The sequence below is a fragment of the Equus caballus genome, chromosome 28 (assembly GCF_041296265.1).
Source record: "Equus caballus isolate H_3958 breed thoroughbred chromosome 28, TB-T2T, whole genome shotgun sequence".
In the NCBI taxonomy this organism is placed as follows: domain Eukaryota; kingdom Metazoa; phylum Chordata; class Mammalia; order Perissodactyla; family Equidae; genus Equus; species Equus caballus.
The window spans coordinates 30,783,658-30,807,655 of NC_091711.1; the positions used below are offsets into that span (position 1 = coordinate 30,783,658).

At 36.9% G+C, this 23,998-nt stretch overlaps 1 protein-coding gene across 2 annotated transcripts in view; it reads left to right on the forward strand.

Moving 5' to 3' along the window:
- The window catches only part of UTP20 (UTP20 small subunit processome component), a 92,895-nt gene that overhangs the window by 52,162 nt on the left and 16,735 nt on the right, over positions 1-23,998 (forward strand). The window contains exons 30-45 of one of the 2 annotated variants that reach the window (XM_014736768.3): positions 1,770-1,987; positions 2,511-2,655; positions 4,108-4,195; positions 5,090-5,233; positions 5,431-5,481; positions 5,589-5,741; positions 6,944-7,099; positions 7,703-7,843; positions 8,286-8,423; positions 11,894-12,033; positions 12,290-12,372; positions 15,454-15,770; positions 16,819-16,958; positions 18,762-18,918; positions 22,042-22,140; positions 23,225-23,392. In XM_014736768.3, the coding sequence (XP_014592254.1) occupies positions 1,770-1,987; positions 2,511-2,655; positions 4,108-4,195; positions 5,090-5,233; positions 5,431-5,481; positions 5,589-5,741; positions 6,944-7,099; positions 7,703-7,843; positions 8,286-8,423; positions 11,894-12,033; positions 12,290-12,372; positions 15,454-15,770; positions 16,819-16,958; positions 18,762-18,918; positions 22,042-22,140; positions 23,225-23,392 (2,338 nt within the window). The remainder of the gene's footprint in view (positions 1-1,769; positions 1,988-2,510; positions 2,656-4,107; positions 4,196-5,089; positions 5,234-5,430; positions 5,482-5,588; positions 5,742-6,943; positions 7,100-7,702; positions 7,844-8,285; positions 8,424-11,893; positions 12,034-12,289; positions 12,373-15,453; positions 15,771-16,818; positions 16,959-18,761; positions 18,919-22,041; positions 22,141-23,224; positions 23,393-23,998) is intronic. The other variant, XM_001496795.6, reaches the window with a different exon arrangement.

The window sequence follows — 23,998 nt, forward strand, 5'->3', positions numbered from 1 at the left end:
TCTCCAATAAAAAAATAAATTTTTATTTTAAAGTATGCTTACAGTTTACCTAATGTCAATCAGACATTTAAACAGGTTTTCATCTACAGAGAAATCTAGCGTTTTACTTCGGATTTGGATAAATGCAGGTAGATCTGAACTATAGCCAATGTCTTTAAGATTACAACTAAGGTTAAATTGCTCAGAAATTAGGTGAACTCAAGACAACAAAAACTTGCTTACTAACTAGAGTGACCATATAGTCTATTGTCCAAGCTGAAACTTTCCTGAGGGTTGAAAGAGATACTATAAATAAGTAAGCCAAAACAACCACCATAAACTGGGACTGTCCCTGGCCACTTGCTTAATATCGGCTCTGGTTCTGACCACCGTAACCTCTGTGTGGCTCAGTATCTTCCTCCTCTGTGTTCTCTCCACTACTGGAAGGCCCTGTGATCACATCCTGCCTTTATTGCACTCATCCCTCTTCATAGCTTACCTGCCTAAAGCTCCTTGGGGGCAAAGACCATTTTGCATTTATTGTATCTTCCTCCACAGAGGGTTACCCCTCTTTATCCATGGTTAGTTGTTATTCATTGCATGTTGAACAAGTCATTGAAATGTTTGATTGAGCCATATACTTAAGCATGAAGCATGCCCAGTGTGGCATCAAGTTATATTGCTGTTCAAGAAACACAGTTTGGTCACTTAGAAGTTGCATTGGATTTGAATGGGCTCTTACCAGGACCTTGCCAGCAGTTGAAAGCAGTGCCCTCACTTTTTCTGCTTGAAAAATTTTACAACATACAGCATACTGGTTAAGAGCACAGTCTCTGAAGCCACACAAACGTGACTTCAAATCCTAGCACCACAGTGTGTCCTTTGGCAAAGTTGGCCTCTTTGAGCCTCAGTTTTGCCACCTGTAAAATAAAGAGTAAGAGTACCAACCTCGTTGATAATAGAGATGATAATATATCAAGTATCCTGCTTGCTGCCTGTGCATGCTGTGCCCAATATCTGTTGGACAAAGATGTATGAACATAAGCTCTTACAACTTTCCTATCAGTTTGTCAGTACTGAGTATGTTAAAGTGCTTGAGCCCTTTTTCCAGTGATGATGAATTGGTAAAGCCAAACTATCTGAATTTTTTCAGTTTGACCTTCCTACTAACTGTTAGGATTGCATCTCTGACTGTAAAATACCTGCTGGTTTGCCCTTGGCTGGAAAGCCTTTGTGCTCTCTACCCTTGTCCGTGTGTTTCCACTGGGGGGGTGCTCAGGGGCCCTCAGGGGCGTGCTCATATCATTTGTGTGAGGCTTTCTTACTGGGGATGGGTTCATTTACCTCCCCTGAGAGATGATCCCAATCTCTGAACGTTGCATATCCTGATACAGCAAATGTTTCTTTGGTCTGTACTCCTAATTCCCATGTTGTAGAACATTGGTTTTTATGTGAGTGTGTAAACATTCACATTCTAGAAGGCTTATACATGAAAAACAGCCTGTCTTCAATACATTTCTTTTAGAAAGGGCTTAGTCTTTGGAGTTAGACTGTTTCAAATCTCAGCTCTATCACTTATTAGCTCAATGGCTGTTTGTAAGGTGCCTAGAATTATTATCCATCAAATTTTAGATTTTAAAGTAATTTCCCTTCTGAGTAATCTTATTAATGTTCATACACATATACATATATATTTGTTAAACTCAGTATAAAAATTCATCTGGAACATGTTTTTAGAAATAAACATATTGAGAAATGTGATGACTATTTCAATGTTTTTTTTCTTGCAGATATTTCCCTTTCCTGGCTAAACAGAAACCTGGGCACCCAGAATGTGATATCCTGACCAATGTTTTTGCAATTCTCTCAGCAAAGAATCTCTCTGAAGCCACAGCCAGTGTTGTGATGGATATAGCCGATGACCTTCTTAACCTTCCAGATTTTGAGCCCACAGAAACAGTTTTGAGCTTGCCAGTAACTGGATGCGTGTACACAGAAAGTGCAGATGGTATGTATGCTATACAAAGCAAATGATGCTTAGACTTCTGAGGTGGCATTTGTTCCCTCAGAAAGGAAAAAGTGAGTAGAATTTGACTCATAGTAACTTATGCAATTAAAAGAATTTCTTTTCTCTAGGAATTAATACCAATTTATATAAACTGAATTTTCTCTGCAGTGGTAGAAATTCAGATTATTTACTCTCCAGAAAGTTCAGCCATCCTCCGGGAAATTATCAAATGGTTCCCACTGTCGTGTCTTCTGAATTCTTCCTACCGTATTATCCTAACAGTTCTTTTACTGTTAACAAAAATGGTTTAAATAAAACCTCAGGGCTCTGGTATATAAATTTTTAATTTAGCTAATGATGTAGCTGTTTTGACTAAGAAGAAAGTTATTTAATCTTTAGAGTTGAAATTTAATTTTCATGGTAATTGAGTGCTTTCCTTGTTTGTCATTATAAAGATATTGTACAATTATCCTTTAAGAGAGTAGTTAATTAAAATCAAAACATTTACCCCTATTTATTTCAGAGTCTATCACGACAGGAGGACGGTTAATTCTACCTCATGTACCTGCAATTCTCCAGTATCTGAGCAAAACCACAATAAGTGCAGAAAAGGTGAAAAAGAAAAAGAATAGGGCACAAGTCAGTAAGGAACTTGGCATTCTTTCAAAGTAAGTGATATATTGGTCCTTCAAAGCTAACATTACCATCGTGGTTTTGATGTTTTTTTTAAATTATATCTAGGTTTTCTGTTGTTTTAAAATGGTAACGGGTTTTCAGTATTTGAAACGCCCTCCCTTTTTAAGTTAATGTAGAATTGTTTCTCTGCTGGAGTATTCATTAGAAACCTATGGCCTCTGCCTTCATTTAATTATTAAAGAGAATGGACTTTGCAAACTTCTAAAGTAAACTGATAGATTTGCTTGTTTATGAGCCTTTGCATATTTTGTTCAGTTAAAACTTTGAATTACGTGACATTACGTAGTGCAGATTTTTTTTAGTTTAAGCGATAAAAATAATTAACTTAAAAGAACAGGCTGTTTTTGTTTGTTTTTAAGAGTCAAGAAAATCTTGCAAGGGTTTTTAAAGATTCTCTTTGGCAGTAGACCTAGCAGTATGTAATTGTGATTTCTATAATGTGCAAGGTTGGTAAACCTAAGCAAAAAAATGATTGTCTGGGGCTGGCCTGGTGGCATAGTGGATAAGTTCATACTCTCTGCTTCGGTGGGCCAGGGTTTGCAGGTTTGGATCCTGGGCATGGACCTATACACCACTCATCAAGCCATGGTGTGGAGGCATCCCGCATACAAAATAGAGGAAGATTGGCAGAGGTGTTAGCTCAGGGACAATCTTCCTCAAGCAAGAAGAGGAAGATTGGCAATGGCTGTTAGCTCGGGGCCAATCTTCCTCACCAAAAAAAACATTCTATGTGAAACTCTAAATTGTTACAGGACTTAGTTGTTGAAAGCTTATTTTTTCTGTTACTTTCAGGAACAACAACAAAAAGTGACATATTAGAATCTTCCAGGAACTTTTAAAAAATATTTTATATATACTATTGTATTTCTAAGTTGTGCAGAATGAGAAACCACACTAAATACACTCGTTAAATTTTATCACAGGCTGTGTGGTAATGAAAAGATGATGAGAGATTAGGCACCAGAAAGACCAGGGTTTGAAAGACCTACCACTTCCTAGCTATGTGACATCAACTTCTCTGAGTCTCAATTTTCTCTGGGCAAAATGGGCTATTTATTCCTCCACTGTAGGGCTATTGTGGGAGTTAAATTGAAATAGTGTACATAAAGTCTTTACCCTTAAAAATGTTATTTCTGCAAAATAATAAATTACTAATTGCTAGATTATAGCATTGGAGTTGACTATAACCCAGCTACACATCAGATGTTACAAAAGAAATAGAATAGTAGCCATGAGCCTAAAGCTGGAGAGAAATAAGAGTGAGCACTGCTAAATAACTGAGTTAAACTTTTTATACACGCACACATACTTAAAAGCCACCTTTGTCCTTTGTCACTGATGTTTTTCTACAAAAGTTTAACTTCTTAGAGGAATACTCTTAACTTGTATATCTTCCTTACATATCAGTTTTTTTCCTCTTCTAGGATCAGCAAGTTTATGAAAGACAAAGAACAAAGTTCTCTACTCATTACACTTCTCCTTCCTTTCCTGCACCGTGGCAATATTGCTCAGGTATAAATTCAAAGGACATTTACTTTGTCTTTGAAGTGGCACTTTATTAGTAGGTTTATTTGTGAACAATAATTTTCTTGGTTAGATTCTGTGAGGTATTTGTCCCAAAGTATTTGAGTAAAGATTTTATGTAGAAATATAAAACTGAAAATGAAGGAGACGAATTGGGACAGAAATAGGGATGGGGGCAGGCAAGAAGGGGGAGACGTCATCATCTACCAAAACAGTAAAAATCTATCCTCTAACAATAAAAATAGTAGCCCCTTTGTTTTTGTTTGTTTGGCTTCTAATCCATTTCAGGATTTTTTTTTCCTGATTGACTTTAATCAATAACAAATCTGGAACCCAAGAAGTGCATTGTATAATCTTAAATATGGATCATAGTGGCAAAACTGAATGAAAAGTCAGACTATTTAAATATTCAGACACAGCTAAGAGCTTCTGATAGGATTTCCAAACCATAGTTCAGTCTTGATTAAAAGTGTCTTCCCATGCCTCACACTTATTGATAAGACCTTAGGAGGTGTACTGAACATCTCTTACCACATTGTCATTCAGTTTAGAAGACCACAGATCTGCAGACAACCAGAAGTGTGTATTTTTCTTCAGCAAGCTCATTTTTCTTGGCTGTTTTTTGACTAGAAAATAGAAAAAATTATGTTTCAAAGCTATGCGTATTTTCTATTAGAATTAAAAGAAGAAACTGTTAATGGACGTTATTGTGGGTTTTATGTTAAGTTAAAATGCTAAGAACTTTTAAAAGACTATGGAAATAACTTTTCCAATCACTACTTCTTGATCATAACTATTTGTCTAATGTACTGTAATATATTAAAGCCAAGTTGATCAGTTTTATAAATTACTGAAATGTGATTTCTCTTAATTTTTCTTAAGGATACAGAGGTTGATATTCTGGTGACAGTACAAAACCTGTTAAAACACTGTCTAGAGCCTACAAACTTCCTCAGACCTCTAGCAAAACTCTTCTCTGTTGTTAAGAACAAGTTGTCAAGACAATTGCTTTGTACAGTGTTCCAGGTCTGTAATGCTCATTTTTACCCCAAATCACCCCTTTTGTAAAAAGACGACTATGACATGTAAAGCATATTAGCAGCTTTCTTGGTGTCAGTGTGGTGTTTCTATATAAATTTGATTACGGGCAGGGAGTTGAAGGGAGGAGGGCAGGAAAGTTAAGGCTTTATTCACTAATAATATACTGTTTTCATTCCTTTTAGACTCTTTCCGATTTTGAGAGTGGACTAAAGTATATTACTGATGTTGTCAAGGTAAGAAGGAAAATCTTATTTCTCTTTTGCTTCAAAAATATTATCGTTTTTGTTTATTTAAGATTTGCATACCCTCATTTACGTGGTTTCATTGGCGTTTCTTGTAGCTTAACGCCTTTGATCAAAGACATCTTGATGATATCAACTTTGACGTTCGCTTCTCGACGTTCCAGACCATCACCTCTTACATTAAAGAGATGCAAACCGTGGATGTTAACTACCTAATTCCAGTTATGCATAATTGTTTCTATAATCTGGAGGTAGGTTTTTATAAGCAAAAATTTAGGAATTTTTTTGTTGTTGTTTTGATAATACAGCTCTATGACCTGATTTCTTAATTTGTGTTTTGAGGAGAACAAGGGTTTTTAGTATAAAATTTCTTTTAGTTGCACAGTATTTTGTTTGGCAAAGACCATATTTTATTCTCATGATTTGAAAGACAAATATCTTGAATAAAATAATATATGTGGAAGTACTCTGAACAGTCAAAAAGCTGTGTATTAGAAAGGGAAATCCATAGAGATAGAAAGTAAATTAGTGGTTACCAAGGGCTACGGAGGGAGGGACAAATGAGGAGTGACTTCTCATTGGCATAGGCTTTCTTTTGGGGGTGATGAAAATCTTCTGAATTTAGCATGATGATCGCACACCCTTATGAATATACCAAAACCATTGAATTGTACACTTTCAAAGGGTGAATTTTATGGTACGTCAATTATATCTCAGTTTTTCAGTTATGTAACTATATTATTTGACAGTTTGCTCTCTTTTATTGATAGAGTGGAAATAAAAGGGGTTTGGACTGTATTAAGTAATATGTTACTGAACTGAATTAAAACCCAAAAATGGGGAAAATGAAACCCTTGATTAACAGTTAACCGTGTAGTGGCATCAATAATCTCTGTGGCATTTTATGGTTAGTCATCTGACATTAAGGATTATGTAACATATGGAAAAGTAATCTCCCTGTTGGGGGCTCTTTCTTCATATACCACGTCATATTGTAACGCAGGGAACTGAGTCTCTGCCTGGTTGGCTGAGTTGGGAATACTTTCTCTGCACTCAATACCTACATTCCTCAAACCAGGAGCTATAGTGCAAGTGACCAGAATTATACCAGCCAACTCTGTCATTTTCAGTGATCACCTGGTATTGAATACTGAAAACTGGCTTTGGGGAACCTTTTATTCTCTTTGCTTTGAGAAGCAAAACTAATGAAAAGTCTATTTCACAGTATTTACTGAAGTTGAGTGGCTCTTCTCAGTAAGCGTGATTTTTCCAAGTCATTTGCTACGTTCCTCACAAGCCTACATTTGCTTCTTCCTTAGGAAGTTCTCGTGGGACATTTCTTAGAGGTTTTTAGACAGAGCGGTGGTACATTTTGTAAACTCTTTCATCGGGAAATAATATTCCATATTATAGTTATTACACAGAATAATTTGGGTTTTTTCCCTGTTTGCAGTTAGGAGACATGTCTTTGAGTGATAACGCCAGCATGTGCTTGATGAGTATCATCAAAAAGCTGGCTGCCTTGAACGTCACAGAGAAAGATTACAGAGAAGTCATTCATCGTTCGCTCCTGGAGAAACTGAGGAAAGGATTGAAGAGCCAGACAGAGGTATGGGGATTTGCAGTTGTAACTTTTTCTTTTAAGTACTGCTATCTGCGGTTTTGGGTTTTGTTTTTGTTTTTCCTTAACATCTGCTGTGTAGAAAAACAGTAAGGTTTAGTACATTTAATTAAAATGCTTGATTGTGTAAATATTCACCAAACTTTTAACAGGCAAGTCAGAGTGGAAAGAAGAGCAGTCACTTCTGATTTTATTTAACTTATTTGTTTTTACAGTGGGAATGTTCTGCTTTGCTTTTTTTTTTGTCTGAGGAAGATTCTCCCTGAGCTGGTGTCTGTTGCCAATCTTCCTCTTTTCGCTTGAGAAGGATTTGCCTGAGCTAACATCTGTGCCAGTCTTTCTCTATTTTGTATGTAGGTCATTGCCATAGTATGGCTGCTGCCAAGTGGTATGGGTCTGCACCTGTGAAGTGAACCCAGGCCACAAAAGCAGAGCGTACCTAACTTAACCATCAGGCCAAGGCTGTCCCCAGGGGAATGTTTTGCTTTTAAACAAATTTCAGTGTCTTTTTTTGTGTTTCTTCATATTACCTAGGAAGCACATTCTTTTTAAAATAAAAACAAAATTTTTTTCTCAACTTGGTGTTTGCAGAGTATTCAACAGGATTATACCACACTGCTTTCCTGTTTAATTCAGACCTTTCCAGATCAACCAGAATTTAAAGACTTGGTACAGCTTACTGATTGCCACGATCCAGAAATGGACTTCTTTGAGAATATGAAGCACATTCAGGTAGAAGACAATTCTGCTATTTTTTTCTTACCTATAAACAAACATTTCAAACAGTTCTGTCTTATTTAAAAAGATATATTTTAATTTTCCAAGAAGTTTTGAGTTTCTCATTTCTTGATCTTCGTGATCTAGGAGCCGAATTTGCATAAGAGATGATCATTTCCTGGAGTCTGATTTCCTTTGTGGTATCCCAAAGCGCAATAATACTGTCACTTTTCTCTGCCATTTGCTAGGAAGTTTAAATGCTTTCGGATCTATTGTTAAACAAATGCTATGGATTATGTCTCCAGAAGCAAATCAAGGCACAGGTGTTTGCTCATGTAACACATGGACTGTATTTCACTCCTTTAATCTTTTCATAGAAAAGGAACGTGATACTAAAGTGGAGCTAGTTGTAGGAGAGATTCTTCTGTAACTAATTCATATTTTATATAACTCATAGATCCACAGGAGAGCAAGAGCCTTGAAGAAACTGGCAAAACAACTAATGGAAGGCAAAATCATGCTATCTTCTAAATCTCTTCAGAACTACATCATGCCTTATGCCATGACTCCAATTTTTGATGAGAAAATGCTCAAGGTAGGGCATTAGATCTAAAAACCAGTAAACCTCTACCCATACCATGACACACTTTTGCAAAATGCAGCTGGGGTTGATAGCATCCATGTTGATGATGTCACCATAATTAGAGGCTTAGAAAACTTCTAAAGCCCTTAGAATTGTGCCTGTCACATAGTAAATGCTTTATAAATGGTGGCTGTTATTCATATTTTCACTATTATTAGTTCACAAAGGCCAACCACAAATATTTTCGCCTTTTAGAAATGATCACATTACCAAGATGGCATACTTTTATTTTTGTATCATAGGACTTAATTCTGGTAAACTCTGCTAATCAGCAGAGTCATCATTTTCCCAAATGGCTCATAAGAAATGAAATACATAGCTGCCTTTTCTTTAGCACCATACCAGTTACAGGCACTATTCTAAGTACTTTGAGTAATCTTACTTCATCCTCACCACAGCTCAACCCTGTGGGACAGGGACTGTTATCACTATTTTACAGGAGAATAAACTGAGAATAAGTGAGGTTATGTAACGTTCTCAAAAACACGCAGTCTGAACTGGTATTTGAACTTGGGGCTGTCTTCACCATTATGCTATACAGTGCCTAGAACAGTGCCTGGCACATGGTAAGGACTTGGTAAATATTTACTGATTAAATAGACTAATGAAAGATGGTACCCAGAAATTCAAGTCTAATTGAGGTAATGTCAAGATTTGTGAGTTGAATTTATACTGTGTTGATTATATGGTCTTGTGCAAGGATAGGTTTCCTCTGTTGTTTCAGGATATTCAAAAAATTTTAAATAATTACCTAAATAAGTAAAAGAATACTCCCTGAATTCCAGTTTAAAGAGCCTGTAAGCACTACCAACTCAGAATTTAATGGCAGTAAAATGGGGAAGAGGTATGGGTGGAAAAAATAAATTATACTTAACTTTGGTTGGTGTTTGTATGGTATATCTTTTGATAGTCTTTTATTTTTTTAACATATTTGTGACTTTAAATTGGTTTTTTTGTGGGTAGCATATAGCTGGGTCTTGCTTTTTTATCCAGTCTGACAGTCTTTGCCTTTTCATTGGTTTTAGACCATTACATTCAATATTATTATTAATATAGTTGGGTCTAAAGCAGTCTTGTTATTTATTTTCTATTTGTCTCATTTTTTTCTCTTTCTTCTATTGGATTAATTGGATATTTTTTAATGATTTTATTTTATGTCTGTTGGCTTGTTAGTTATCATTGTGCTATTCTTTTCCAAAGGTTTTGCCTCTGCATTAGTTTTAAACCACACAATACATTGTTGTTATTTTTGCTCTAAACTATCAATTGTCTTTTAAAGAGATCTTTAAAAATAAGGGAAAGATCTTTTATATTTGCTTACATATTATAATTTCCAGGGCTCTTCATTCTTTGTGTAGATCCAGATATTCATCCTATGTCATTTTCCTCCTGACAGGAAGACTTCCTTTAAATTTTTTATAGTGCAGGTCTACTGGTGATGAATTCTTTCAGCTTCTGTTTGTCTTTTCTCATCTTTGTTTTTGAAAGATACTGTCTTTGAGTATAGAATTCTAGTTTAACAGGCTTTTTTCTTTTAGTACTTTAAAATATTGCTCTACTGTCTTTTGGCTTATATAATTTCCAATAAGAAATCATTATCATTCTTATTTACATTTGTTCCTCTGAGTGTAATATGTCTTTCTTTGTTTTTCTGCCTACCTTAAAAATTTTACAGATGGAAAGAAAACCATTTCCTTTTATATCACTGGTTTTAAGCCATTTGATTATGAAGTGCCTTAATGTAGTTTCCTTCATGTTTCTTGTGCGTGGAGTTCATTCTGGTTCTTGGATCTGTAGATTGGTAATGTTCGTCAAATGTGGAGACTTTTGGCCATTATTTCTTCAAAGATATTTTTGGGTCCCCTTCTTGCCTTTGGAGACTCAAGTGTATATTAGGCCTCTCAAAGTTGTCCCATAACTCACTGAAGCCCTTTTTCTTTTCTTTTTTTTTTTTTTTACGAGTTATTTTTTTCTGAGTTTCATTTTGTTTTATTTTTCTGTTATGTCTTCAAGTTCACTTAATCTTTTCTTCTGCAATTTCTGATCTGCTGTTAATCTCATCAAGTGTATGTTCCCTCTCAGCATTGTCTTTTCTATCTCTGGAAGTTCAGTTTGGGCCTTTTTTGTGTCTTACATGTCTCCTTAACATGCACATTCTTTCCTCTCCCTTCTTGATCATATAGAATATAGTTATATCAATTGTCTCGGTGTCTTTGTCTACTAAATCTATCGTCCATGTCATTTCTGGATCTGTTTCTGCTGGTTGATTTTTCTTCTCCTTAGAGATATTTTTCTGCTTCTTTGTATGCCTGGTAATTATTTACTAGATGCCAGACATTGTGATTTTTTACCTTGTTGGGTGCTAAATATATTTGTATTTAAGTATTCCTGAGAATTGTTCTGGAGTGCGGTTAGTTTACTTGTGAGTAGTCTGGTCCTTTTGAGGCTTGCTTTTAAGCTTTGTTAGGCAGGAACAGCCTTTAGTCTAGAGCTAATTTGGCCCTACAACTGAGCCTCTATCTTTCTGAGTACCTGAACACCGAATGCCTCATGTGATATGAGGTTTTTCACTCTGGCTGATAGGAACATGAACTCTTCTTATCCCTGTGTCATCTTTGATGATTATTTCACCTGTTGCTTTTTGGTGGTTCTTTTCCCATCTTTTTCTTACTCACGTATACTGATCAGGACACAGCTGAAGACTCAAGGGGTTCTTTCTCAGGCAGCTTTCCTCTCTGAGGTGCTCTCTTTTCTCTGGTACTCTGCCCTGTGGACTCTCTCCACCATAGCTACAGCTCTGCCTCCTTAACTCAGGGACACCACAGGGCCCTTTTTGGGATTCCCCTCCTGTGCGATGACCTGACATTTCTCTCCACATAGTGAACTGGGGTAGTTATAAGGCACATGTCATTTGTTTCCTCTCTCGCGGAGCACTGTCCTGTACTATTTGATGTCCAAAATCAAAAACTGTTGTTTCATATATTTTTGTCTATGTTTCTAGTTTAAGGTTAGAGGGTAAATCCAATCCCTCCCAATTCTCCATCATGGTCTGAAAGAGAAGTCTCCATGACAGTGTACTCTGAATGCTGAGCAGTGCAATCTGTAGCTAACTTTGGTGTTTATCGGCTTTTACACATTGAATTTATTTCATTCACAGTCTATAGGTTTGAACCCCTCAGGGATGTTTGAGTAGAAAACAGTCCAAAATGTGTTAATATCCTTTAATTAAAGGAAGATGTCTTTCCTTTAATTGCCAACAAGTTTGCCTAGAGCCAGGGGAAAAAATAAAGTATAGTTTGGGCCTTCTTTCCTTTCAATAATTGCTGATCATCTACTATCCAAGTTTTTTAATGTACTGAGTTAGCTCTGTATTTTATTAGCAAATATTTGTTTTATATTAATGCTCTTGATTTGTTTTACAGCATGAAAATATAACTGTTGCTGCCACAGAGGTTATTGGAGCTATTTGTAAACATCTCTCTTGGTCAGCATATATATATTACTTGAAACATTTCATTCATGTCTTACAGACAGGACAGATCAATCAAAAGCTAGGTGTCAGGTATGGTCAAGCTTCTTATTTTTTGTTTTTTTTAAATGTAAATTTTGGATTATTTCCTGAAATAGTCTTTCTGTAATCTCAATTTACTTTTACCTTGTGTTAATGAGATTATGCTAATATTTGTTAAAGTCAAAAATACTTAAAACTGGTAAAAATAATTTTAATGTTTATAAGTCTTTAAATTTGCTCTCCTATTTTAATAGTCAAATGATATTATTAATCAAATGAACATTTCTGTGTACTTTTTTTTTAATAGTTTGCTCGTCATAGTGTTAGAAGCATTCCACTTTGACCACAAAACTCTTGAAGAACAAATGAGAAAAATTCAGAATGAAGAAAGTAAGTTTTTAAAACTTTCTTAAACTAAATTTCCATCTCATTCTTGGATAATTTATAGTCATGAATTAAAGAAGGAAAAATTCAACTTATTCCCTCTTTCTGCTCTTAGAGTAGTGACCAATGGATGAGTCAAGAGACAGTTAAAATGGGGGCCGGCCAGGTGGCGCAGCGGTTAAGTTCGCACGTTCCACTTCTCGGCGGCCCGGGGTTCGCTGGTTCGGATCCCGGGTGCGGACATGGCACTGCTTGGCAGCCATGCTGTGGTAGGCATCCCACGTATAAACTAGAGGAAGATGGGCACGGATGTTAGCTCAGAGCCAGGCTTCCTCAGCAAAAAGAGGAGGGCTGGCAGTAGTTAGCTGAGGGCTAATCTTCCTCCAAAAAAAAAGAGGCAGTTAAAATGAATGGTTTCAGTGTTCCTATAGAAACTTATTTAGCAATAGAAAAGACCAGTCTAAATTGTATAGATGAAAATTATTCACATAGAAATCCAATTTTATCACCTTCATGTGTGGAAAGAGCATTACGTAAGGAAAGTATGAGAAATGAATTACAAATTAGAGCAACAATTAATGAAATTTAAAGTATACACAATAGAAAGAATCATCAAAGCTAAAAGTAGATATTTGAAATTATTAGAACTTGGCAAACCTCTGACAAGATTCATCAATGAAAACAGAAGGCATAATAAACAAAATTACAAATATTGAAAGGTCACAATTAAGTGAAAAAGATAAAATAATATGACCTTTGGGGGGCTGGCCCCGTGGCCGAGTGGTTAAGTTCGCGCTCTCCGCTGCAGGCAGCCCAGTGTTTCGTTGGTTCGAATCCTGGGCGTGGACATGGCACTGCTCATCAAACCACGCTGAGGCAGCGTCCCACATGCCACAACTAGAAGAACCCACAATGAAGAATATACAACTATGTACCGGGGGGCTTTGGGGAGAAAAAGGAAAAAAATGAAAAAAAAAAAATCTTTAAAAAAAAAATAATATGACCTTTGTACTTGTAAATTTGAATACTGGGGTGAAATGTACAAATTCTTGGAAAAATAAAATACCAAAACTGATTTTCAAAGAAATAGAAAATCTAAATGGATCTCTAATCATTAAAGAAAATGAAGTTTAAAATTTTCCCCTGATGACAATGCCAGGCGCAGACTGTTTTATAGGCAAGTTCTATAAACATTCAAGGAATGGATAATTTCAACCTTATACCAGCTATGTCAGATGATAGAAAAAGAGGAAGCCCCCAGTAACTCATGAAGTTGGTATAAATGGTTAATGGAATTTAACATATTAGCATATGAAAAACATGCAAATAGACACACGGTAAACAGTTGATTAAATTCAATATCCATTCATGATAAAAACAATTATAAAACAAGGAATAGAGAGAAATTTCTTTAACCTGTTAAAAGATATGAACATGATGTAGTCTATACAGAAGTCAAAATATAATGATGTACATCTGAAATTTATATGTTATAAACCAGTGTTACCTCATTAAAAAAAAAAGAAAAGAAAAACCTAAAACAACATCATACTCAAATGGTAAAGAATTAAAAGCCTTTGCTTTAAAACCAGAATAAGTCTACTACTACTTAGATTAAACATCGAACTAGAGGTTCTGGCCAGCACAGAAAAATAAGGAAAAGAGTGAACACTTAAATGGGTCAAAGTATTTATCCTGATTGTTTTGACTAAAGACATTGAAATATTCTGGCCCTCAGTTTGCACTATTCCAATGTTCCTTCCTACTTGAAATTTTCTAATTCTTCAATTTATGGTAAAATCACTCTCCAGCCACACTTAATGAATAGAAAAGACTGGTTAGAATTTGTAGGAACCATTTGTATTTTAAACAATTAATGTACTAAAGCCCCTTAACAGTTTATCTTCAGTCAGTTGAATCTACATTTTGCAATTTTACATAAACAGAAACATTAAAAAATTAAAATGCCTAATTTGCTTAACTGTCTCTTTTCTTCTTAGATATGAATGAAGTTTGAAACATTTATTGATCGCCTACTGTGAGCTGGCCTTTTGTAGACAGTATCTCATTTGTCCTCTTTTTTTTTTTTTAAATGACCTTATGTGCTTTCTTTTTTTTTTTTTTTTTTAAAGATTTTATTTTTTCCTTTTTCTCCCCAAATCCCCCCGGTACATAGTTGTGTATTCTTCGTTGTGGGTTCTTCTAGTTGTGGCATGTGGGACGCTGCCTCAGCGTGGTCTGATGAGCAGTGTCATGTCCGCGCCCAGGATTCGAACCAACGAAACACTGGGCCGCCTGCAGTGGAGCGCACGGACTTAACCACTCGGCCACGGGGCCAGCCCCTCATTTGTCCTCTTAAGAACCTTACTTATTAGTTACTCCATATTTTTGTGAGAAATTGAGATTCAGAGATGTGAATAAAGTAACTTTCCCAAAGCTACACAGCCCATAAACGAAATAAACCCTAATAGCTACCATTTTTTGAAAGTCAACGAAGTGTCAAACAGATATTTTACGTGCATTATAGACTGTCTCATTTAATCCTCACAATAGCCTTGCAAAGTAGGTGCCTTCTCCATTTTGCTGGTGAAGAAGCCAAAGCCCACTAGGCTTAAGTTACTTGACTGTGGTCACATGGCTTGTTAGCAGAGCTGAGTCTGGACTTGCCTAATACTGTACTGCCTGATTTTCTTTAATAAGCTGAATTCTATAATAATGGACATTTCTGCATGAGAACTGTTGACTGCCATTATGGTTTTCATGCTCACGAATATAGGTTTTTGCTTTTGGAAACCTCTAACCACAGTACTTTGGAAGTTTTCTTTTTGATTAAGACCCTCCTGCCTCCCAGTGTTCCCAAAGTACCCTGTCCTTGCTATTCTGCACTCTTAAAATTGCCAGTTTACCTATCTCTATCCCTCATTAGACTCTAAATCGTGAGAAAGCAAAAGATCATTACCCTTTCTTTACTGCTGTTTCTTTAGCACTTATCTTGCCTGCCCATAGTTGGTGATTAGATATTTTTTATTGGATGTTGGAAGAAAAGAGTACTTAACACAACTGTGTTGTTTGCTTATTTGATTTAAGGTGACTTTTGTTGTTTGCTAAACACAGACACAATAGAAGTGATTGAGTTGCCAGAGCAGGAAGCCATGGAAGTAGAGCATGTGGATGAGGAAGAGAAGGAAAATAGATGTAAGAGTTTGTCAGACAACGATGAAGAACTGGGAAACCCTGATCCAGCGGATTGTGAAGGGACATCAGTTAAGGAAGCCGAGTGTATCGCGAAGTCCATCTCCTTCCTTCCTCGGAATAAGGAAGAATTGGAGAAAACAATTAAAAATATCCAAGGCACCATAACTGGGGACATCCTACCCAGGCTACATAAATGCCTGGCATCTACGGTAATCATTGTATCTGGGGCCCAGCAGGACTTTGTGAATGCGTGTTTTTGTGGGGCCAGGTCAGACTGAGGCTCCTAACTGTTATCAGTTAACTTCAGCTTCTGGGTTTCCTTTTATCTCAGCATTTCACAGTTCACCTCCCTTCTCTTATCTTGTCTTCAAGTTCTCTCCTGCTACAGCTTGGGCAGTAATGTTCCTTCTTCATTGTGATTTTGATATGGTAGATATAGTATACTTTTCTATCTCCAAAGTAGACATTAAGATGACTCTCATTTCCCAAAAAAGGTTATTAAAAAATAGAGTATGTTTCCCTTTTCTACTTCTTGGCTACTTCTCTACTAGTCAAAAATACATCTTTCCCTTTGTTAGGAGGGGTAACGTTTAGGAGTTCATTCTCAGGAAGCCAGAGCCTTCCCTAATATTTAGTATAAAACGTAAGTCAGCAAATTGGGGCCCATGGGCTAAATTTAGCCTGCAGCCTATTTTTGTAAATAAAGTTTTATTGGAGCAGTTACGCTGATTCATTCACATTATCAAATTGTGCTTTTACATTATAACAGCAAAGTTGAGGAGCTTCAACAGAGGCCATGGAGCCAAAAATACTTACTTACTATCTGGCCCTTTACAGAAAAAGTTTGCCAAGCCCTGATGTAAATATTGACTTGGTCATTTTGTATATTTGTAAATAAACCTTTTTGAGGCACTGTATTTCTTATGTACCAACAAGTCACTCAAACACTTGGAAGTCCCTGTTGACACAAATTTTATGTGATTTTTGTATATCTCAAGCAGTCATAATCCACATCAGTGAAAACCTGGCTTTATTTTTTCTCTGGTTGCTCCTTTGAAAACATTCTTATTCATGTTATTTTTATAATTTTAGAGGGTTATTCTCAAATTGCATAATTTAGTTTTTTTTTGAAGACTAAACTTAGAAATGGACATAAGATATGTTAAAATAGTTTATCTTTCAAATGTAAGGTTGCAGTGTTGGTAGGTCCCTGATCCATTTATTTTTGTTTTAGTACAACCTAAATTTTTCTTACAGACTAAGAGGGAAGAAGAGCACAAGCTCATAAAATCCAAAGTTGTGAATGATGAGGAAGTGGTTCGAGTTCCTTTAGCTTTCGCGATGGTTAAACTAATGCAGTCCCTTCCACAAGAAGTTCTGGAAGCTAATCTGCCAAGGTATGTTGTGTGACAAATTAGAAAGTTCAGTGAATCTCAAATTGGTTCTTTCTTCCTGACTTTTGAATCTCTTGTCAGAAAGAGTAGAAGTACTGTCAAAATTTGCTGTGGTTCAGAATCACAATGACATTCTTTACAGAAATAAAACAAAGAATCCTAAAATTCATATGGGGCAACAAAAGACCCTGAATTGCTAAAATAATCCTGAGAAAAAATAACACAGCTGGAAGCATCACAATCCCTGACTTCAAAACATACTACAAAGCTACAGTAATCAAAACAGCATGGTACTGGTACAAAAACAGGTGCACAGATCAACGGAACAGAATTGAAAGCCCAGAAATAAAACCACACATCTTTCGACAGCTAATCCTCGACAAAGGAGCTGAGGGCCTACAATGGAGAAAAGAAAGTCTCTTCAACAAATGGTGCTTGGAAAACTGGACAGCCACATGTAAAAGAATGAAAATTGACCATTCTTTTTCACCATTCACAAAAATAAACTCAAAATGGATCAAAGACTTAAGGATTAGACCTGAAACCATAAAGCTTCTAGAAGAAAATATAGGCAATACACTCTTTGATATCAGTATTAAAAGGATCTTTTCAGACACCATGTCTTCTCAGACAAGGGAAACAGTAGAAAGAATCAACAAATAGTACGTCATCAGCCTAAAGAGCTTCTTCAAGGCAAGGGAAAACAGGATTGAAACAAAAAAACAACCCACTAATTGGGAAAAAATACCTAAAAGTTATTTATCCGACAAAGGGTTAATCTCCATAATATGTAAAGAACTCACACAACTCAACAACAAAAAATCAAACAACCCAATCAAAAAATGGGCAGGGGACATGAATAGCCATTTCTTCAAAGATGATGAACAGATGGCCAATAGACACATGAAAAGATGCTCATCATCACTAATCATCAGGGAAATGCAAATCAAAACTACATTAAGATATCACCTTACACCTGTTAGAATGGCAAAATAACCAAAACAAAAAGTGGCAAATGTTGGAGAGGTTGTGGAGAAAAAGGAACCCTTGTACACTGTTGGTGGGAATACAAACTGGTGCAGCCACTATGGAAAACAGTATGGAGATTTCTCAAAAAATTAAAAATAGAAATACCATATGACCCAGCCATCCCACTGCTGGGTATCTATCCAAAGAACTTGAAATCAGCAATTCCAAAAGTCCCATGCACCCCTGTGTTCATTGCAGCATTATTTACAATAGCTAAGACATGGAAGCAACCTAAGTGCCCATCAACCGATGATTGGATAAAGAAGATATGGTATATATATATATAGTGTGTGTATATACACACACACACACACACACACACACACACACACACACACAATGGAATACTACTCAGCCATAAAAAAGGATAAAATAGTCCCATTCACAACAACATGGATGGACCTTGAGGGTATTATGTTAAGTGAAATAAGCCAGCTAGAGAAAGACAAACTCTGTATGACTCCACTTATAGGTGGAAGTTAAACATGTAGACAAAGAGAACTGATTGGTGGTTACCAGGGGAAAGGGGGGGTGGGGGAGTTGGGCACAAAGGGTGAAGTGGTGCACCTACAACATGACTGACAATAATGTACAACTGAAATTTCACAAAGTTGTAAACTATCATAATCTTAATAAAAAGTAAAAAAAAAATTTGCTGTGGTTTAGAATCCTAATTGGGAAATTTGGGTTACAAGCAATTAAGAGACAAAAGAATGTTTATATTTTTCTTTGCTTCAGTTTATTTGGTTAGTCATTTTTCAATTTCTCATTTTCTAGTATTTTGCTGAAAGTATGTGCCCTCCTCAAGAACAGAGCACAGGAAGTCAGAGACATTGCACGTAGCACTCTTGCAAAAATAATAGAAGATTTGGGTGTGCACTACTTACAATATATTTTAAAAGAATTACAGACTACTCTTGTCCGTGGATATCAGGTAAATTGCATCTTTTGCTTTATATTCAGGTTGGGTTGGAATTCAAATATTTTTAATTTGAACAATTCATGGTACGTTGGGTCTGTCTTCAGTAATGTTGATCCGCTGAGATAGCAAGCAAGAATATTCAAAAGTTTCTAATCAGTATTTTAAAAATCTGTTTTTCAGAAAGCCCCTATATTTGATTTTTTTTTTTTAAAGATCCTTACAGGCCTGGGTTGCATAACCTGTCTTTTTCTCTCAGATCACTTGATAGCAAGTTTTGTATCCTCTGAATTCTTAATAAAATTCTTGTTGAATGTATATCGAATGTATTGCCACAAATGTGAACAATAAAGAATATAGACATATGTTTAAAAGTTGGAACATATGACATAAGTCATAAAAATAGTAAGATCACCAGATGGAATACAAGGCTCTTGAGTTGCACAGCTGTGTAACTCCTCGCTCCTCCCAGTGTGGGGCCTGGAGAAGGGGCATCCGCAGCACCCAGGAGCTTATTAGAGATGTGGAATTTAGGACCCTCCACCTGACCTACAGAACCTGCATTTTAATAAGATCCCTGGTGATCTGAAGTTTGAGAAACAGTTTGTCCTTTTCAAGTCCCCAGCCTAGGCTCCTGGAAGTTAGCTTTACCTTCTGTGTCCTAATTTTTCCCTATTCTGTAGGCTGTAAGTCTGACACACTAAAAATACCAGTATTTATTTTGACTCCCTCCCTGTGTGTAGTTTTCAGTAGTTGCTCTAGGGATTCCTGTGTACATACTTGCTTCTAATAATCTGCTGAGAACAATATTTTACCACCTCAAGTGGAACATAGATACCTTATAGTCACGTTGGTCCCTTTGCTTTTCTCCTTTTTTTTATAGTTCTTTGTGTATTCCATCTCCGTATGTTGAAGACTTCATCAGGCAGTGTTAAGAGTTTTTGCTTTTAATCATCAGAAGTATTTTGAAGAATTCAAGAGCAGAAGAGTAGTCTATTATTTTGCCCGGATATTTATCATTTCTTCTGTCCTTCCTTCATTTCTGAATTTCTACGTTTCTGTCTGGTATCATTTCCGTTTGGTCTAAAGAACTTCCTTGAGTAATCTTGTGGAGCAAGTGTTAGACTTTTTCATTTTTGTCCCACCAGTCCCTGAGGCTCTGTCTGTTCATATTTTTTTCAATCTTCTTCCTCTCCGTTGTTTAGATTGAATAATATCTGTTGATCTATCTTCAAGCTCACCTACTTCTTCCTCTTTCATCTCGATCCTGCTATTGGGCCCATCCACTGAGTTTCTTATTTCAGTTATTGGGCTTTTCAGTTCAAAATTTCCAGTTAGTTCTTCTTTGCGTCTTCTGTTTCTTCGTTAACACTTTATTTTTCCGTTTGTTTCAGTCCTCCAGTTAGATAGCTGGTGCTTTATTTCTCCCACTTTCCCATGCACTTCCTGCAACTGTGCCCACGTCAGAGGCCAAGAGGTGGCAAGACAGAGAAGGAGAAGAGCAACTAGGGTTGGCCACCCTCTCAGAGCTGCAGTTCCACTGAAGGAGAGGAAGGTTCCCCTCCCACGGAGTTGTGGCTCCTGCAGTCCCCATTTCTAGGCCACTGCCACCACCACCACCACAGGGTCGTTGGAGGGATGGGGTGTGGGAGAATGGAAAAAAGAAAGAGGAAAAAAAACAAGGAATTTCCTCCCTCTCTTGGAGCATTATGAGTTCCCTCTTCTACTCTTCAAGCCCGGGGCTTCGCCAGAGCTCTGTGCATCCTGACACCCACTCGCGTGTTCACTGGGGGATGCCAAACAGAAAATAGTGCTGACCTCACTAGAAGTTTGGTGGTATGTGCATTCTGGTATCCTTCCCCAAAAGCTGCTCCAGGCATCCTGTCCAGTTTTATAGCTGCATTCCGTGGGAGAGAAGGATAGAGTGTGCTTTATCCACCTTACCTGGAAGCAGAACCCTTGCTGGTGTCCATTTGTATTCTGTTCTTTCAACCAGCATTTATCTCGTGACCACTTTGTATGAGGTGCTGTGTTGGGCACTGAGCATACCAGGATGGATACAATACCGCTCTGTCTTTGAGGATTTATTCACATTTTAATGGAGCACTTGAGGTATTAAAATAAGTAGCCCTTTTTTCTCTAATCAGCTGTTCTTTAAGTCTGTCCCATTATTTATTAAAATAGGGATAAGGGAACAACTGGTTTGGGTTTTAGTTTTAATTATGTAAATACAGCCAAAATTGTACTCTTCAACTGTCATTCTTCATCCCCCAAAAGAATTTCTTTCAATTAGATAAAGCCCTCAGCAAACGTTTTAAATATATAAAGGCAGATCCTCTCCAAAGTACTGAAAGATCACAGGCGGACATGGATGACACTCTGCCTTCAAAATCAGTCTATGCAGTGACAACCAAAGGTGTTTCCTTAGCCTCTCATCATCATTTGGTGTTTGCCTTGATAATTTGGCAGCACTGGAACCAGTATATAGAATGCACAAAGCTTCAGAGGCTGCGTAGCATAGTGACACAGAGCTGGGGCTCTGGCACCAGCCCGTCTGGTTTCCAATCTTGCCTCCACCACATCTTACCCATGTAGCCTTGAGCAAGTTACTTGACCTCTCTGTGCCTCAGCTTCCTCATCTGAAAAACACTGATAATGTAGTACCTACACCATAGAGTAGGTGAGGATTAAATGATTCAATACATGTGAGGTGTTAACATAGGACCCAGCCCATGTTAAGTTCTTAGGAGTGGTAGGTGTCATCATTATTGAGGGCAAAAACTTATTTGTTTCCGTTGTAAACTTTGATTATATTCAGTATTGTCAAGCTCCTTAATTCACAGCTAGGTCTTTAAAGTTCAAGACTCTTGTCCTTTCTTTACAAATGACCGGCCTGGTTTAGTCACAATAATAGATCCTAATCCCGGTCGTGTGTTTCTGAGCATCTTTTGCTCTGAGTGACACTTTGGTTAGAGGATTTTGGATAGTGATATAAGTATGTGTCATTTGTCAAAGGTTCCCCCTTCAGTAATGACAGATACACACTCTGAGTGCTCTCTTTGCAGTACTTATAAGATCTGTTTTTTTCTAGTGTGGTATTCTTAACCACTCATATTTTTATTATGCATTTCATTTTAGGTCCATGTGCTGACTTTCACTGTTTACATGTTGCTGCAAGGCCTCACCAACAAGCTAAAAGTCGGGGATTTGGACTCCTGTTTAGATATAATGATCGAGGTAAGATTTAGAGAAAAGAATTCTGATTTTTTTTAAATGGGCAAAGGACACAAAAAATCAGTTCACAAAATAAGAAATAATGATAGCTTATGAAAGTGAAAACAATGAAGCAAAGTCTCATCTCTTAGATTAGCAGAGGTTTAAAAAGCTGACTCAGTGAAGTGAGATGGGTGCTCTGCCATTGCTAGTATGTAATAAGTTGGTATACCTTTCTGGAATCAGGGGCTTTTGAAATGAGCACAACTTTCAACCACTTCCAAGGAATTAGGAATTATTTTAAAGGAATAATCAGAGATTATGTCTAGAGTTTATATAAAAGTATATAAGAGGTATATAAAAATATGTAAGAGATTTATTTAATAATGATGAAAAATTAATAGCAATCATCTGTTAAAATTGGATAATGTGATAATTTGGGTGGGTAAAATTAGGAAGAGTCTAATTTTGCCATACACCCTTTTGTTCATTCCTGAAAAATGCAGACACTAACATTGTGAATTAAATACATTAATTTTTTGTTTGCTTTTTCTCCCCAAATTCCCCCAGTACATAGTTGTGTATTTTTAGTTGTGGGTCCTTCTGGTTGTGGCATGTGGGACGCCACCTCAGCATGGCACAGTGAGCGGTGCCATGTCCACGCCCAGGATCCAAACTGGCGAAACCCCGGGCCGCCAAAGCAGAGTGCGTGAACCTAACCACTGAGCCACAGGGCCAGCCCCAAATACATTAATTTTAACAATTAAGTTGCAAATATGAGAATTTCTTAGAGAGAAACTAAGCTACTCTTTAGTAATATCAAAGAAGAAGTACCTATCTGTATATTATACAATTGTATGTGTAAATTTATACAGTATTCTTTTATTTGCCATTATTATAAAACTTTGTGTTTCTGTATTTGTTTGTTTTTTGGTAATTAGTACCTTAACTACATTGAAAGAAGTGAAATCTAATAGAAAGTCCAACCATCTAATTTCAGTCCAATCCAACTTGCTTTCCTTCATTTGGACATACCAGTGCTCTTTTCAAAGACTGCTTATAGCTTGCTGAGTGCACATAATTGCCATTTGGCCTTTTTCTTTCAAAGGTTTTTAACCATGAGTTGTTTGGTGCCATTGCCGAAGAGAAGGAAGTAAAGCCGATCCTCTCCAAAGTCATGGAGGCACGAAGAAGCAAGAGTTATGATTCTTATGAAATCCTGGGCAAGTTTGTAGGAAAAAATCAGGTTACAAAACTTATCCTTCCGTTAAAAGAGGTAAGGACTTGAATGCCATAAGCAGATCCCCAGGTTACAACATTGTAAGTTCTTGAAAAGAACCTTGCAGGGCAGACCATAACACGGCAGTTGATCGTCACAATTTCCTTTGGTGCTAAGGACGCCAGTACCATATGGCCACTAGCTGGCAGCCCTGAGTTGGGCATTCTAATCCTAGAATCAGGGTCCCTGATGTAAACCATGAGTTGTAGAAGGAAAGGCAATAAGAATTAAGTGCAGGGGAATTTAACAGCTGGGTCCAGTTACAGCTGCTAAGAACACAGCCTTTAGAGTCAGACTGCTGCACGTTCTAAGCATTGTACTAAATTCTCTCTTCTCATCTATGTACCAACAAGATGGTACTTCCATCTTAAACGGAGAAGAAAATTCAGGCTCAGAAAGGTAGAAAGGAACATGGTTTAGGGGGAAAGTCTGGATTTAGTTCCAGATCTTTCTGATCCAAGGCTCACATTTTCCACTGTTTCATTCTGCCTTCTATTGGGCAGGGACTGTAATTTACTACCTTCCAAATGTTCTCTGTGCCTGTTGCAGGGGTGAACATTCCATGAACAATATCAATTCATTTTATTACAGTTTTATGTACTA